Raw genomic sequence first — 17,892 nt, 5'->3', positions numbered from 1 at the left:
TTGATCCTCCTCACTGTTTCCTATTTTGTGCAGTGGTCTCCTTTGCGTCACACTAGTGTGGCTGCAGTGCCACAAAACTGTGAAGTATTTGAAAAACATTTCAGACACAAACTGTTACTCTGAGGAACTTGAGAATAACTGTTTACAGTTCATTTGTTTTGAAGGATTTACTGTGAAGAATATGATTAAAATCTGTAATATCCAAGAACATGTGAATATCTACTAACATGATTTTTATATTGTACCTTGCCCATGCTGGATATGCAAATGTTAGAAGTAAATTCTAGCACAATTCTTTCGAACTTGTATCACAGATTTTCTCCTTTAATCTCCAGTTTTTAATTGGAGCAAAGAACAAACAGCTGAACAGATTTATCAAAGACGACATATGTAATTCTTTTAAATTAAGTTCTAAATTAAGTAATGATGTGCTAATCAGCTCTGTAGCAATAATAAGGATTTTGTATCATTAAATGTTGAAGCCCAGGCTCTCAGGAGACCAAGTGTTCTGTGTGTGCTAGACATAAAACTTGACAGAAACTTTCAGCACAAACTAATTGGCACAGGTCATATGGACCTAAATGTAGGGATGACATAGTGAATTTAGCTAGAGAGGTTTCAATTGATTAGATAATTTTAAAGTGGTGTGATTGAGTTTTTCATGGGAAGAGAGTTTCAGCAAGGTAGTGGTTTCCTAAATATTCTTTACATAATGCCTATTGAGCATGGCAACCATCAGTGTCAATTTCATGTTTTGCCATAACCTGTCATGGCACATGTGGAAATGCTTGTTTTCAAAATAAAGCATTGAAATTCTGTCTCTGCATCATCCACCTCTTCCCCACTCAATGGTTTTAGAAGCTCATTGGAGAAGGTAGAACGGTCTCCTTTTTAATCCTCTGACAATTACTCCTGGTTTTTGTTAGTCTGTTCAGGCATAAAACATGCAAAAATCTAATTGGGTGAGGCGCTAATGTTTTATTTGTAAATATAGTTCCTAAACATGGAAATATATATTTAGAGTGTTATTATTTGAAGCCAATTGATTTGCTGATTTTTTCTCTTTCTGCCATGATGTTACATTTCTTCAGTGGGCTCAGCAGTAAAATGTTACATTATCATTTGAATTGAATTGTTTAAGAAAAAGAATTTGTTTAGAAGCTGGTTTATTCAGGAGGACTTGCCTATTTGCCTGAAAGCAATTATAAGTATTTGGAATGTTACTGTAACTTTCTGCATTTCTTTTCCAGGCCTTTATCAGACGCTGTTTAGCATACCGAAAAGAGGATAGATTTGATGTCCACCAGCTGGCTAATGATCCTTATCTTCTCCCTCATATGAGGAGATCAAATTCTTCAGGAAACTTGCATATGACTGGCCTAGCAGCATCCCCTACACCACCTACTTCAAGCATTATTTCGTACTGAAATTTCTCCAGCTGAGGAATGGGATGATACTTTTGTTTAGTTTTCAGATGCAGACTTGAGCTTGAAAGCATTTGAGTGTTTTTACACAGGACAAGTTTGATAACTGTGTTTTCAGACTGAAGTCCTCCTACATAGTGTCATTTGTATGACTGGAGTGGATCATGGACTGTGAATAAATGTGCCCTTCTGAGAAACACCATTAAATATTGAAGGATGAAGGATGACACTTCGTGTTGCAAACTAACAGGTATACTGTGTTTAAGACTCAAGAAAAGGTTTTTAGTTTTTTTCTGGGGAACATTGTAAATAATCTTTTTAATACTTTAAAGTACATTTGGTGGATACTGGAAAGTTCTAACATGAAGGGTAGTTTTTCATTATTAAATAAAAAAGGGTAGTGAGCAAATTTGAAAACACAGGAAAAATTTTGTGCCTGGTTATGAACTAAATGAACTGCCATCTTTCCAAGACATTGATCTTTCAAAACCAAAGTAAGGAATGTGAGATGGTGAAAGATAATGTTCAGCATCAGATTTCTTAAATAAAATTGGAGTATTTTATTTGGCTACTCAGGCGGTACCTCCAAAAGTGTGGTGGTGTTCCACTGAATTTAGATTGGAAGGGTGATGTGGAATTCCTTTTACTTACTTCTCTAATAGATTGCTAATTTTGAAATCCATTCAGTTTTTTAAAAATACTATAGTTGCTGTGGTATTGAAACTTGTGAAACCTTCCAGGCTTCTAATAAAAGTAAGCAACAGTATGAAACCAAATGCAAACAGGTCATGTATAATGTTCTATGCAGGAATAATGATAAATTCCCTTCTAGCTCTACTGTAAATTGTTGTACAGATGTCACATTTTCAGTTAAATTTCAGCAACTTATTCCTGTACAAATGTTTAAAGTATGGCTTTTTCTAATTGGATATTGTATTTTTTTTAAGTCTCCCTCAAGGCGCTTTTAATTGCTGCTAAATGACGTTGCTTTTACTTTTACAAGAGTCAAATGACCTCCTTAAGGTGCGAGTCAACTGTACGAGAGATTGAGCATAGGCAATCCCTTATCAATCAAGGCATGTAAAGCAGATCTGTGTTGGCCATATACAGTACAGTTCTTTAAGTCAGTTTATTGCGTTCTCGTCCTGCAGAGCGCATTGATAATAGATGTAGAAGTTGCTCATGGTTATTCTCTATTTCTGGAAGTTCCTATCAACAAGGAAATGTTTCTTGTGGCTTGTACAGGTATTTTAAAATGTGAAACATTTTCTAACTGCCTTGTATGGTAGAAACTTATTTTTCAGAGCAGTGTATCTCTCTCCTGTTCACTATTCTTTTTACTATCCCATTCTTGATGCTGAATACCTACATGTAATTTTGTCCATGTTGCAGAAAGAGGAGGCTGTATTACCACAGGATTTCATTTAGTATTGTACAGTTAAACTGTTGCTCTTGTTTCTGATGTTGCAAGCCATTTTGTTTTCATTGTATATAAAGAAATGTTAACTGTCTCTTTAAAATGCTGCTGAAATTGTAGAGAATGTAGCCAAAACAGTAATAAACTACGGGCAGTTGAAATTTCAAGGTTTTCATTTTGTGTTTTTACATTTCAGCACAGGGCAAATGACATAACCGGATCAGCGAGCAACACAAAAGTATTTAAAGCAAACTCTTCTTAATTACAAACAAAAGGCCAATAACACAATAATTAATTTAAGTAACATTGGAGGTGAAAGGGGGAGATTCCATGAGACTTAAAACATCTGTCATGATGAGTTAACCAAAACTTCATTTGATTGAATAGACTGCACAGTAACAACTCATAAGTATTTCAGTGGTTCTTTTTAAAATATTAAGCTGTGGGATAACATTAGCTCATAGAATTATTAGAAAACTAGACTCAAACAGAATACTGTAGAAAACTAGACTCAAACAGAATACTGGGACTCCATCCTTTCCACTCTCTACAGCACAAGACCGAGTGCAGTGTTCAAAGAGAATGTACTGTAGCTGTAAGTTCACGTTAGATTTTCATTCCTTCTTATTCTGCATGTTGATAACTGAAATTGAATTGACGGTTTTACCGCATGAAAATACATTGGATAGTGGAAATTGTGTTTTTATTTCGTGGAGGCAGGTCAGTATTTTGACTTTCTGAAAAGTGCTTTTGACACTCGCGGGAAGTCGGGAAATGCATGGTGGCAGTGCAGGCCCCGCAACAGCGCGGCCCGGGGAGCTCCGCGCTGCTGCCACCCGCGTGGCAGCATAAGCAGCTGACTGCGTGTTCTAAAATCAGCAACCCCGAAAAGCAAAGCACGTTTTGGAATTTAAAGCATCCTGCGTGTTCCTGCTCCAGCCTTGATGTCTTCCGGATCCTACGAAAACCACGGCTCTGGGGCGGGGCTGCCGGCCCGGGCGGGCAGGGCACGGCCCATGCAGCGCGGGGAGGGGATGCAGGTCCCCAGCAGCGTTGCTGCCTCAGCCGTGCCCTGCATTCCGGCCGGGCTGGGGCTGGGGCTGCGGCTGCGGCTGGGGCTGCTCCTGTCGGGGCAGAGGAGCTGCGGTGGCGGGGCCTCGGCCGGGCAGGTGCAGCACCGCCCCCGCCGCCGTGTTGTGTGGAGGAGTGGCTCGGCGAGGGAAGGGAGTGGCCAGCAAGGTGAGAAGTGTCTTTTCGTCTTTTATTACTCTTCAAAGAGCCCTCAGGACTTGGTGCTCTTCTCCAGAAGTGGGATATTGCATTGGGAAGGGAGACTGGAGAGCCTGGCCTGGTGGGGTAGGGTCCTGGGCAGTGTATCAGGACAGGGGAGCCTCAAAATTTGGAGCCATTGTGGTTAGAGAGTGTCGTGGTATAGATGTCTAAAATACTTGAGTCTCACAGTTTCTATTGCATTTTTAAAAACTTTTTTTCCCCTCCGTACCAGCTACAGCCAGAGTGAGGAGTGGTTTCGTAGCTGAGGGGTGCCAGGCAGCAGGGGCTGGCGGTGTTTCCCCTGCACAGCCGCACGCTCGGTGAGCCAGCCAGCCCAGCGTGTCCCTCTGCCACCACATCACAGGGACCAGGGCACTGGGTCCCAGCATGAGCCTGCCGTGGGCCTCGGGGTGGAAATACCCTTCCTGAGGCCGGGACCACAACTCCAGGCAGCCGTGGCCTGTAGGCTTGAGTTCCTGTTGCCTTTGTACGAAAGGTAAGACTGCACATTTTTCAGAGACATAATGAATGATCCAGAAATCTCACGTCTTTGTGATCACAGATTGGTAAAAGGAGTCCAGTGAGATACATAGAGCTCCCCAGGTCTCCATCCTGGGGGTCTGTCTGGCATTACATACCTGCCACCTGAGGCCAGTGTGTTTCTAAGCACCTCTTCCACAAACAAAGCAGGTTTTAGTCAGTCCTTAAAGCTTCCTAGGTAAGGATCCCTGAAAAACTTTTTAACCTCTTCCAATACCTAAGTTTGGCTCAAGTTTACTTTTATCCTGACAAATTTGTCCACCTTATTCTAAAAGATGCCTCTCAGTGACGGTTGCATTACTTATCCAAGTGATCTATTATAGTTTTTCCTTGCATCCTGTCTTTCTTACTGCTCTTTAAGCCTAATATTTCCAGTCCTGGGCACTGTGGCACAAAAACCAGTTTCCTGCCATGTATAGTACATGAGCTTTGCTGTCTATACAGTCACCATATATTTAATTTTGAACTTCATGTGTATCTTCTGAAATTAAGATTATTATCCTCTGACAAGTGAGGTTCTTGTAGTAATAATTTCAGATATTCAACTCGTAAAAGAATGTTTGAGAAACTTACTGTTGGAGAAATTTGATTTTTCTTTTTTGATAGAAGAAATGGAGTCACCTTGCAATCTTTTCATTGTGCTGTTTCCCAAGCCAGTAGAATTCTGTGCGTGAATCAAGGAAAAATGCTTTCCCTAGAAATCTCATTTTGTATCTAGTGTCTGAGAGCTAATTGGGTCTCATTAAGAAATTACAGAATGTTTAAATTTCATAATCCCCTTGTACAAATCTACGGGTATCTTTTTCTCTGCACCATTCCAACACACCCAGGGACTTTCTCTTTAAACAGTAGAGGAGATCAAGCCACATTTGCTGTGTCCTCAGAAGATGTGCAGACCTGCAGGTGAGCCAGCAAAGTGAAATGTTTTCTTGCTCTTGTATGAAAGCTATGCCACGGTATTCAGCAGAGCACAACTCTGCAGACCAATGGAACAAGTGTTTCCTGGGAAGACAGTGCCATGGCTTCAGCCCCAAGCCCCTGGCCCATTCCTGTTTCTGTAGTTTTGCAGTTGTACTTACAGTGTAAAAACCAAGCAGTCCCTGCACATCACCCTTGTGTCTGCTGTTACTCTTGGGAAACCTGTTTACCCATATGCAAAGTTTGAATCATTTTGCAGGTGGCCTGGGGTTGTGGCTTCCTGTTATTTGTAGTATTGATGTCCAGGGGGGTTGTACAATTGCTCCCTTCTCCAAAACTGGAAGGACAATCCTTAGCAGAGTTATTGTCTTCAGTAAGGTCTGGGAGCAGCCATAGCTCAAAGTACTATCCAGCATTTCAGTGCTTAGAAGGGCCTGACAGTGCCTTACTGACTCAATAGGGTATTTTTTATGTTGGAATACTGAAATATTTATAGTTCAGGACAGAAGACCTGTTCAAACCAGCTTCTCCTAAATGTTGTTCACTAATAGAGAACTATGATTGTTTAAAATATCAGTGGTATATGGCTTTGTCAGTGTATTATGTTAAATGCATTGGCTGTATGTACAAGCATGGGGTTATTTTTTATTGTTCTAGTTGAAGGGATACAAATGCCACACACATCTACAAGTTAATGGCTTATATATAATATATGCAAATATTGTATTTCACTTTTTAGTACTCTTAGGTAGGATCTGGCAATATGTGTCTCCTATTGCTCAAATGAATTTTTACTTAAATTTATATATGGTCTGCACACCTTTCTCTGCAATGGAATAGTTGGAAATGGGGCTTCTAGAGAAAGAGGTCCTATGATACTTGAATATGTATCTTCCAGCCCTCAGACACTGGCCTTGCAGCTTCTAGAGCAGCTGGTGCTGTATCCAGCAGTGCTCCACTATGTCACCATGCAGCCATGGTGCATGATGTGAGGAAGAAAATGAAAATTTCTCCTGAAACGTGCAGTGGTTAACACTTGGATGGATGGCAAAGATTCCTGCAATAATCAGTGTAATAGTGATGTGTGTAATAGTGAGGTGATGTGTGCAGGGCCTTGAGAAACACTATTTTAATACACAGAAATGTATTTTACAGCATGAGTTCTTTCCTATTCATATCCCACTAATGCTTCCAGAAAAGAGTTGTCAAAATGAAAAAGACAGGAGAGATGGTTACTTGTGTTTTGTGTCTAAACTTGTTGGGACACTCATGGGTTTAGCAGGCCTGGAATGAAAACTGGAAAATGGAACTGACTGTCTGTTGGCATTGTTGAAAGCTTTGAGGGAAAGAGCACCAAGAACTGCTGTCCTTTGTGCATTTGTGAGCAGATCCGGTAGATCTTCACTTGCCTTCATTGGTAGAACAGCAGTTTCCACTAAAACTTGATAGGACTAGCAAAGATTTAAAGGAGTCAGAGAAGCAGAACATGCCCCATGCTCCCAGAATTCTGCCATCTACCTCCTCTGCCTTTGGGCTGAGCATGGCAGAGGAACAGGACTTGCCGAACAGTCGAATACACAGGGCTGACCTAGCAAGATGGTGCAGCTTCTTTCATTCCCCTAGATTTGTCCCTATAAAAAGCCACATGAGGAGCTGTTGCACAGCTCTGTACATTTGCATAATGTACCACTTCCTTCACGACAGAAGTAATCACCCTGACTGCTGCACAAATTGTTTGTTTCAGGCTTGCAGCTGTGGTTCATTGGTTGCTGGCTGAGCTCTCATCACTGATTTGAGCACTGCAATACCTTCCCTGCATGCCCTTCTATTGCAAAGACAAGTAAGTAACCTGTTAGCTGGCAAACTGCACTTGCTCATAGTGGATTTGGAACATCTGTTCCACTGGTTAAATGTCAATTCATATACATTTATATGATACCACAAAATCCTCATGCTGCTTGTAGGGTTGCATAAGAATGTATCAGGTGCTGAGCTGATCCCATCAATTGTCTTCTTAGAGCTGTCAGGATAGTTTTATTACTGAGCCCAATTGCATTCCAATCTAAACAAATTACTAAAGGTTACTGTCCTATCACCTGATTGACAAAACCTTTACACATAAAATAGAAGAATTACTCCTGTGTCATCCTTCATCATCTGTCAGGATTCCTGTGGTTTTAATGACCCTCATCCTTTTCCACTTATATTAATACTTTCATATATTGCTAAAATTAAAATCTTAGTATGTAGGTAGTTCCTTCAACAAGACATGGTCCTAATGGTGAAAACTGTAAAGACTGCTGTTTTTTCTCCTTATCTCAGAGGCTACTGAGAGGAGTTCAGCTGAATTATGTTACAATAGCTCTTTATATTTGGGGAAATGCGTTGATGTGCTCTGTTAACATGAGGCGGCAATGTGAAGGCCTCATTTCCTTTTTTTTTTCCTCTCCTTTCAGGTTTTGCAAAAGATTACTTAGGTTGCAAAGAATTTTGCTAGTTTTGTGCTAAGGAGCAACACAGATGAGCACAGAGATCATGGGGATAAGCCATTCCTATTTGAAACCGGGGAAAAGCAACCAGGAGTCAGCTGGGCAGAGCTCCAGGTAGGTGGTGTGACTGAAATAACACTTGAGCTGTACTTGTTAACTAGATGTGTGTCCAGAACACTTTCAGACTCAGCCACTATGCACTGGGGGGATAGAAGGTGACTTGCTATAATGGCTAGTGGCAAAGTTTTATGTTGTGTTTCCTATTTAGATATACAGAAAGCAAACCCAGGACACAAGGGGAAAAGGAGTGCTGCCTGAACCATCACAGCTTAATTAGCAGCACTTTGGTGCCTATAAATCAGCCTCTGTCTAAAATCAGGGAGGTACATCAAAACTCAGCTTTCCACTGGAGATGTGCATCAGACATAGTGTCAGCAGCCCAGGAAAGGAGGCACCAGGTTTCCCAGTGCCCACTGGCAAAGCAAGGTGCTCTATTCAGACTGCTGAGCATCTGCTTTACTTGTCTGTCCCCACATTGGCATGACACAGAGCATGGGCATGGCAATATGAGAGCAGCAGATGCCTGTGACTGAACAGTGACTGCTTATCCCTCTGGCATATTGGACCAAGGCTTCTCTGTCTTCAGCAGGCAGAGGATTTAAATACTAATGACACTAATTTTCCTAGAGGCTGGCATGGGATATTGGAATTCAGTAGTATTTGGCTGTATTTGGATAGCATTGACTCAACAAATACTAAGAGAAACATGTTTCTCTACAGGTTATGTAAAACAGGAAGAAATAGCATATAACAAAGTGAAGGAAAACTTACTCCTTTATAGAATCCATCTGACTTGAAGCAAGAGTCTTGAAATAAAAATCAAAGCTTCTGGAGTGAAGCTTTACTTCTGCTTGGAGTTCACAGTAGTATTGAGATGTAGTGTCAAGAAAAAGGATCTGTGAAAGAACTTCATGCCAAAAATGCTAAATTTTGTCTTCTCAACTTTTGTGTTAAGCCCTAGTCCCTTATTGGGATACTTTGGACTTATAGGCACTCAAATACTGAAATGATGAATCTGTGAAATGCATTGATTGATGTCAATAGTTAAAAATATAAAAAATATAAATATATTTTATGATAAAATATATTTGTGATTGTTGGCAATATTGTAATTCAGCTCTTCTCTTCTCTGGACTTTATTCTTATTACTGCCATTCTTGTAATTTGAAACGGCACAATCCAAACTCAGAAGCCTTTTAAAGTATTATTTTATAATATTCAAGTCACACATTTCCTTTTGATGTCACTGCTTAACATTTCTAACATGTTATTTATAGGACATTGTGCTGATAAAGGTGAATTAAGGATAGGAGATAGATCTAAATTAATTTCTAATTTGTTGAAAGTAATAGTGATAGCTAATACAATACATGATCTGCAAGGGCATTTTTCATGTAAGAAATTACAATGTAGTAGGTACTAATCCAAATAGCATAGCTCTTCTGTTTAAGGGCAATTAAGTATCCTTTTGCCATTAAACATTTTGTTGTATTTTTGACCTGAGAGAGATATTTAGTGTAAAGATTATCTGAGTGCTTCACATCAATTGATTCCATTAGGGTGTAGTTGTACATTAGAAGTTTCTTAATAAGTGAAAAATATTGTTTTGTATCTGTTCATGTGTCTGGACAGAAAAATGCTATTTCATGGCTACTGGAGCGGAGTCACAGTCGGGGCGAGCTTTGGCCGGGGTGTAACTCCGCTCGGTTTAACTGGAGTTGACTGGCTGAGGTAGGGTTGTGCACTCAGTGTGAGCACGGGCAGGGCTCGGCCCTGGGAGCCAGCCGGGGGCTAGGTCTGGTGGGCTGGCCGGCGTGGGGCAGAGGCAGCTCTCTCTTTTCCTGGGCTACCCTCCGCCGGCCCCAGAGCCGGCCCACGGCTGCAGGCACCGGGAAGTGGGAGTGAGCGGGGGGGACCCGTCTGGAAACGACAGCTTCTTACCTTGGTGCAGGATAGGTCTCCCTTTCCAGTCAGGCTGTGCTCCGCAGGCCCTGGAGGAGGAAGGGCTTCCCCGGAGGCAGGCCTTACCCCCACGGCTGGGCTCAGGCTCACTGGCTCTCCCTCATGAGGAACACCTCTCCTAAGGTGGACGCTTGGCTGGCTGTCCTACCAGTATTCTCAAATTTCAGTGTGTGTACATCTTGCCAGGGATGCACAGATGATTTCCTTCTCCAGGCATGAGAGTCCAACCAAAATTTCCACGAAACAACAATCACAGCAACCACCGCAGAGATTTAGGTGCTTGCCAGCATATAAGCCCTCAGTGCCATTTCTGCCTGATTGTCTCTGGGGTGTAGGAGTTACAAAAGCCCACCATCATTTTTAAGCATTCCTTGACTAAACTAATGCAGGAAGAACCTAGTGTTCTAATTATTCCATATCCCAGGGTTACTAAAGTGTACTTCCTCTACATGCTGCATGAATCCAAGCATCTGAAGGTCAAATCTAATACTGCATCTATGTTCATTATCCTTTGGACACACAAATCTGAGGTGTCACTGAGCATCAAATGCCTTTACACTCTGTGACTAAGCAATGACATCTGTTCTTGGCACATACATACCAGTCGAGGATGCTAGTGTAAAATGCTTTCATAACTGCAATAAACTTTAGTTTCGAGGGCAGTAAAATTCTCACTCAACAGATTTTATATGTGGTTTGATTAATTGATAGTATTTCTGAGTCAAACAAAACCACTGATAAAGGATTAGCAAATATGGAGGCCATTTAAGGGTTTGCTAGCCAATACCTTTTTAGTCTAAAGAGTGGTCTGGTTGCTACAGTTATGGCAATTGTACAATAAAAGCATAAATGCTCCTGACACCTGGTCTGGTGTCTTTGTTCAGCCTGATGAGAGTTTATAATGAACATCATGATAGGTCATAACAATAAGCATATGAAAAATATACTGCCTCTGCTTTTTTAAGAATATAGGAACCTGTAGCAGGCACTCTCTCCACATGTACACGCACCCAGCACAGGAAGCTGAGAAGTCACTTGAGACCTCTGGGCTCTCACAGCAGTGCAAATATAAAACATAAGCCATTGCTTAACCAACATTTTTCACTTGTAAGGGATGAAGTGTCAGCATCTTTTCTATTTATGACTCAAGCGGACAGGTCCTTGAAACTGTTGATCTCATAGGAGAGAGGAGTATTAGATGTGAAGAGGATTACAACAGGGGAAGCAAACACTTGCCCTTGTGAATTTGTATGAATTATCTTTAGAATTTAAATCCAAGCATAATTAAACAGTGCTAATGAGACAGAGGGACTTATCTTCATTTGGTGTATAATTGGTATCACTGATTTCCTCATTCATTTTTTCCTAGTTTTAAAGCCTTCTTGTTCCAGTGAGATTAGATGGTAAAAGCTACCCTGCAGAGACAAAGTATGTGGCCTGGAGCTAAAATTCAGTTGGAAGCCTTTTAAGCGATGCTGCTTTCTTGATAGCATTGATAACTGACAGCAAAGACACCTGTGAACATGTAGCCAACAGTCAAGCAAGGCAATCTTTGTGCAGTGTACCCTTGAAATAAATGCACACAATTTTACAAAGACCATAATGGGGAAGAAAAGTTCACCCTTTTCAGTGAGGGAAACAAAATACAGTAGGAGTTTTAATAGTGGTAGGTATATAATCCACCACTATTAACTGAAGTTTGAATTCCTTCTCAAGAATATGCTCCAACGAATCCAGGAATGTGAAGCTTGCATAGAAACTTTTGGTGACATTTTGTGGTGGGCACACTGCAGCAGGTCTGGGTGGAAGATGGTAATGGTCTTGCCCAACCAGAACACAGCCCATAACCAGAACAGCAGCCTCTCTTTCAGCTCTGTATCAATATCTAATTATACTTCTGAGCAAAGGACAACAGCTACCTGCAGCGGCTCGACACTTTTTTTTTTTTAGCTAGTCAAAGGCAGTAAAGAAGTGGATGCAATAGACAAAGTCAGGTTACTCAAGTTCCATTTTTGCTTTTCAGTTTTGTCTTTGGTTGGATTCAGGCTCCTTTTAATTATGCCTCAAATGGATACTATTTTTTTTTTTTTGAGGGTTTAAGCCACATCTGTTGTTCAAACTGCAGCAAAATCAGCTGTTTCCTGAGGGGAAGCACAACAATGACTATGCCTGTACATTTCAGTGCTGCCATGCATGCCAGCGTGCTTGTAGTTATCTGCTGACAGGGTGCTCAGGAGCATGAGACTTTGCTGTGCATCACATCCTAGTGGGTGTACTTGCAGCCAGCTGGAATCTGTTCTCAGTGACTGCCTGTAAAGATTCTTCACACCCTCCTTCCTCCAGAGTGGCCACCACTAACCAAATGCCTGTCCACCCACTGAGCCAAACGAGTTCAAAGAGGAGCATTACAGTGTCTGTGAGTAAGCTCTGCTGGATAGGAAGAGGATAGAGTGAGATGAATCCCACAAAAACAACAAATGTTTTTCATCATAGTCCAGTAATTCAGCACAGACTTATCCTTTGGGCTGCTGAACCCAAGACTTTGTTTTGTCCTTTTCTGGAAGGGGATTTGAACACTTCCCTGCTAAGACTGCTATGCAGATTAATCGGAGACATAGGAATTGTTATGAACATTTGGTCTCAATTTCCCTTTGCTCAGTTTCACTGGACCACTCTGACTATGTCACCCTCTTAAATACCCCTCTCTCTCTTTTGGAGACTGTCTCTTTTGACTACTTAGTGCCCAATTTGCTGTTCCATAAGGTGAGATTTGCAGCTGTACTTCCTGTTCATCATTGCCTAGCTAGGCTATTCAGTCAGCCCTCTGGCTACTTACTGATAGTCATACTGGATTTAACTTTCCAGGGGAACACATCATTTTAGAAGTTGTTCTGCACCCCAAAAATACCTTCATCTGCTTACTTATTTCACAGAATGGCATGTCTGCTCTTGGTGCTTTTTCACAGTAACAGTCCAAGTGTTCAAGCTCTTAATGCTGCTTTGTGGTTGAACAGCATTGAGAAAACACCATTGGTAACCAGAACTGGGAGCAACAGCAAGTACAGCTGCTCCACTTGTGAGCAGTCCAGAGCCACAGCCACTTGTCCACTGCCTCCTGCTGAAAAGATGCCCTTTTTCAAAAGCAGGATTTCTTTCTGACTGAGCTGTGAAACAGAGCTCCTGACTGTCTACAGCCACGAAAAATCCCATGACTCACAAAGTGTCAGAGACTGAAGACTTTAAAAAATTGAGAAGATTTATCACTGCTTTCTGCTGCCTCAAACATAATTTTCAATTATATTCCTTCTGAACCATCTTAACTGCTGAGGAGTGCCACTGTCAGGATTAAACAGATGTTTGATTTCCTGCTAAAGGTGGGTGAAATAATAACCACCAGCTCTGCCTCATTGGCCGCCATGTGGTTTGGAAAGGCACCATATGCCCAACACTCAGACTTCTGCAGACAGGAGGCTGGGGCATTATTTATTATTTGCCTAATCAATTTAAATACTGTATTTCTTTCAGAAAGCACATTTCTAGTCTTTATAAGGAGATATGTACAGGACTCATCAAGCAGCCTTCTCTAGTGAAGTGCATCTTCTGTTTAAACAGCCAATATCCTGCTTGCACAGCGTATGGGGCTAGAAGCAAAGACCTTGCACTTGGAGCTGCAGTGTGCTCATGAGTTTTGCTCAACATCACAATCAGCTGTAAAGGTTGTTGAAGTTCAACCCCAATAACAATAATTTTCATTTAATACTTTTGAAGACTTCTTAAAGTGAGTGTGGTGCCTCTCCTCCAGCACGCATAATGGTGTGGGCGAAGCAAGCTGCTTTCAGAGGCTGACCTGCCTCTGGAAAACTGCTGCTGCGCCTTCACAGGGACAGCGTGTGGTGTCTCAGGTGCCAGGCGTGGGGCAGCTCCTCTTTCCCACCGACTGACTTCTGATCCTCTCTCAGGCTAGCCCACATCTTCCACCGAAGCTGCAGGGCTCTGAGGTGAGCCCAGGATGGGGCTGGGTGGGTGGTGACCAGAGTGTGCAGAGCATGCCAGGCACTGGATGTGGGTGGCAGCTTTTTTCTTGGGAGTTCCAAGGAGAAGCAGTTGAAAATGCATGGGCACTCCTTGTATGAGGATGGTAAATGAGGAATCCCCCACAGAGGTGACAGTAGGACCCCTCTGCTCCATGGAGTAGCCAAGCAGAATGCCCAATGCGGTGATTAGTCAGAAGACAGCCATCTGGCTTCTCTCCTTTACAGCTCTCTTTCAGCATCTCTCTTCCTATACACCACAAGAAATTTCCCTGTGTTTTTGGCAACCCATTGTAGCTTGTAAGGATGCATGAGTATGCTTTCATATGAGTGACATACGGCAGCTTCCAAGGAGTGTTTGAAAAATATTTGGTTCAATTCCCCACAGTCCTTAATATTTTATCCTGAATTCCTCCAAGTCTTTCTATTCCTTTTTGATGCATACTTTTAGGCTAAAAATATTCTGAAGCACAATGCAATCTATAAGTACATTAATTTTGTTACTCTTAGTAGTCAGGAATGAAAACAGTCAGGAACTGGGTTAGGAACAGTAAATTGCATTTCATTATTAGTCAGTGCCCAGACAAGTGTGGTTTTGGGTTGTGGGGCTTTTTTTGTCTTCTCTCTGAAGAGGTATTACTGGTAAGATAGGTAAGAAACCTGTTTCAAATAAAAATGCAGCTTTGAAACAAAGGTAACTGTTTCACAAATTCAGTCATTTCTAGGCATGTTATTTGGCAATACAAATACTTCCAGTTGCTTTCTTTTTTTAGAAGTTGTAGTTGCTCTCTTGAAGGATTTACCCAAGTACTGTTTATATTTACAAAAACATCTCCTATTGTCAGACTTCTGAGCCTTATTAAAGCAGTGTCGCTGCCTGAGATCACACTTTTTCTGTTCCCTGTTTCATGTGAACATATATTTATTTACTTGAGGGCATAAGCAGTATTGTGAAATAGCTATTAATATATTTTCTTATGGTTCTACCTTTTAGCATCATAGTTGATAATACTTAACTGATGACTCAGTTAATACTGAGCTGCTGTTTGCAAAAATTGCAACTTTTGTTTACAAGTTCTGATGTTTCTTAATGAAGTTGCACTATTCCCCTGAGCCAGCTTCATTTCCCTGATTCTTTCTTTCATGTGTGTAAGCACTGCTTATGGTATGTGCACAGCTCCAAGCCCATGCAATGGGTAGGTACTTTGAAATGCCTGGATGGGAGGTTTAAAATCTTCAGTTTGATTTTAAAGACCATTTTGAAAAACTCACTAAACAGAATTTCAGGGGAAATCAGCTTGAAAGAGTGAGATGGCAGCAAAATGGTCACTAAGAAGTCTTAGCTATTGAAGTGTCTGTCTGCTCTCTCTGTACAGTACCAAGAACTGGAAGTTATTTTTATTATGGCAACTGAGAATGTAGTGGGGTTTGCTGAAGATTGGCTGTTTGTCTCCCTCATTCATTTACGAGCAAGATCACTGAAATGAACTGCTTTTTCTTGAAAGCTGCCAGCAGAGGATGTTTGCAGATGAGCTCTGAGGGGTGGGAAAAAATGTGTTCAGGAAGCAGGACCTGGGCAGTGCTATAATGTCCTTTCTGCACATCAGAAGGTCCCTTCAGTGAGTCCCAATACCACCAGCACCCCTTATCAAACACAAAGCTCACAGCTCTATGTTGTTTTTGCTAATACTATAATCATCCACTGCAGGCTTTTCTTACATAACTAGCAAGCCTATGCTGACTATGGGTTTTGCAGCTTGAGTTCACTCATGTTTCCTATGTTTTCAGCTTCTGTTGGGGTTTCATAGCTCACCTAATCTGCAAGGGCCAGGAACAAAGTATGTGAATATGCAACCATTTGCTGGCAGAGCAAACAGCTCTCAGACAAGAGGACTGTTATTAAAATGTTCTTTTGTTGGCAGAATAGGCTTCCCTGGTTGCCCAAGGTGAGCCTGACCTCTGTGGTTGTTGAAGCTCTCTCTTGTGGGTGAGCTGAGCAATGCTGGAGTGCAGCTTTTAAGATGGATTAACTGTGAACCTAACAAAGGAAACAGTTCAGAGAGAGTAAAAACTTTACATTGCACAACTAAGGATGAAACATAGCTTTTGATCCTGTAGGACTGAAGTTCCAAGGCTGAGAATATGATTATTTGATAGGGTCACAGTCATCTTGTCAGTGCAGAGTAATGTTTGCAGCCTCCTCCTAGGACAGAATTCTTCCTTTCCAGGTGCAAGAAGGGCAGCGGAGGGGCAAGCATGTGGCCAGTGGACAGAGACTGCACTCTCCTGCTGTGAGTAAAGTAACAAAATCAGGTATACCACCTCACCCCTTCCACCCAAAGCAGGTCCTCACATGCCTCGTTCTAGCCTTTGAACTCATAAGTCTTGATGCAGTTTCACATGCATAAATCCAGAATTTTGTTACTAAACTGAAATCATGTGCACAGGCTGTTCCTAAGAAATACCAGTCATCTACCCAAGTAAAATTCTGAATTGCTAACTGCACACTGGCCTAATGATAAACATGAATTGAGGTTTCAGGAAAAGGAGGTGTTTGTTCCTGGCTCAGCTCAGTAGCTTCTAGCCACCATCTGCAAATCTCTTAGATGTTCCATAAAATGGCAGATTACTATCCTTTAACTCTTTCGCCAGGGCTGCGGAGCAGAAGTGCTGGGGATTCACATGAGCTAAATGAAGTTTTCTGTTTGATTGAGGCCATGGATTTGGTTTTGGTTTATTTTGAGATTAATTCTTGCTCTTTAGGTGTTCAACTTTAAACTGTGCTATGGCAGGTGTTAGTTCTGACTGCAGCTTAAAAAACACAGTTTCTCCACGGATATTACAGGGAAATCGGTTTGAAGATTTTAATTTTCTGACCTACACAGGTTTTTACCAGGAGGTGCAGCACAGTGCAAAACACTGTGCTGGACTACACAAATATATATAAAACCTTGGTACTACCATGAAGAATGTACAGAGTAGGATTACAAGAATGAGTAATGAGCCACAGACACTTAAAAAGAAACACATCTGCAGTCTAATTCTTGCCTAATATTGCAGGATTCACATCTAAAATGAAACAGATTCTAGGTGTCTAAGTCCAAGTGAAAAACCAAAAAATCTGAGCTTGGTGCCAACTAGGCCTCCATGCTACAGAGTGATTGTGAACACTTGTTTGACTAGTACAGACAAAGCCTGTGTATAATCAGAGAAGACAGTGCCACAATCAAACATCCCTGATCCTTATCTTGCCCCCTTCAATTTAATTCCATAATCCGCACTTAGATCACAGAGAGGTTGGAACTATTATCCAGGCCTCTCCTTCAGCGTTACTGTATCTCAAACAAGTCCCTGCCTGTAAGGATTTGCTTTCTTCAAAACTTCCACCCTGTCCCATGGTTAGCTTGACTTAAGTCAGCAAACTGCCAACAAAACTCTGAAATTTAGAAATAGCTTAAGCTCAGCCCATTTCTGCCTTCAGATCAGTTGGTTTTACAGTTCCCAAGCGCCATCATTCTGCATCCAGCTGGAATCCATTTGATTGCAGTTGCTGCTGGTGGGGGGGCAGGAACCAACCACCCTCGTTGCCGAGTCTTATCCTGCAAATTCAGCCAAAAGAAACCAGTGCACGCCATCTCGTGGCCCTGCGCAGCTATTTCCCGGAACCAAGGGAGCTCCAATTGCGAGGAGGCTTGATGTGGACAGGATTAAAAAGATGGCTTTCAGAGGCTCAGACCCCACCTTCTGACACCCTCCCCCCAAAGCAGCTGTTTCCTGGA

At 41.8% G+C, this 17,892-nt stretch overlaps 1 protein-coding gene and 1 long non-coding RNA gene across 7 annotated transcripts in view; both read left to right on the top strand.

Moving 5' to 3' along the window:
* Positions 1-3,008, top strand: part of TLK1 (tousled like kinase 1) — a 68,764-nt gene extending 65,756 nt beyond the window's left edge. For all 5 annotated transcript variants that reach the window (XM_068195851.1, XM_068195852.1, XM_068195849.1 and 2 more), the window contains exon 21: positions 1,251-3,008. In XM_068195851.1, coding sequence (XP_068051952.1) covers positions 1,251-1,427 — 177 coding nt within the window. In that variant the 3' untranslated portion in view covers positions 1,428-3,008. The remainder of the gene's footprint in view (positions 1-1,250) is intronic.
* Positions 3,009-5,326: 2,318 nt separating this feature from the next.
* LOC137477125 (uncharacterized) lies at positions 5,327-17,734 on the top strand. 2 transcript variants are annotated; one of them, XR_011000809.1, is made up of 3 exons: positions 5,327-5,556; positions 7,316-7,411; positions 16,342-17,734. It is a non-coding gene; the product is annotated as an uncharacterized lncRNA (long non-coding RNA). The 2 variants fall into 2 exon arrangements; XR_011000808.1 differs by lacking the exon at positions 16,342-17,734 and adding an exon at positions 11,452-11,829.
* Positions 17,735-17,892: the final 158 nt, after the last annotated feature.

This window comes from Anomalospiza imberbis, chromosome 7, assembly GCF_031753505.1.
Source record: "Anomalospiza imberbis isolate Cuckoo-Finch-1a 21T00152 chromosome 7, ASM3175350v1, whole genome shotgun sequence".
NCBI classification, from domain to species: Eukaryota; Metazoa; Chordata; class Aves; order Passeriformes; family Viduidae; genus Anomalospiza; species Anomalospiza imberbis.
This window is presented reverse-complemented; position numbering and strand designations above follow the sequence as displayed.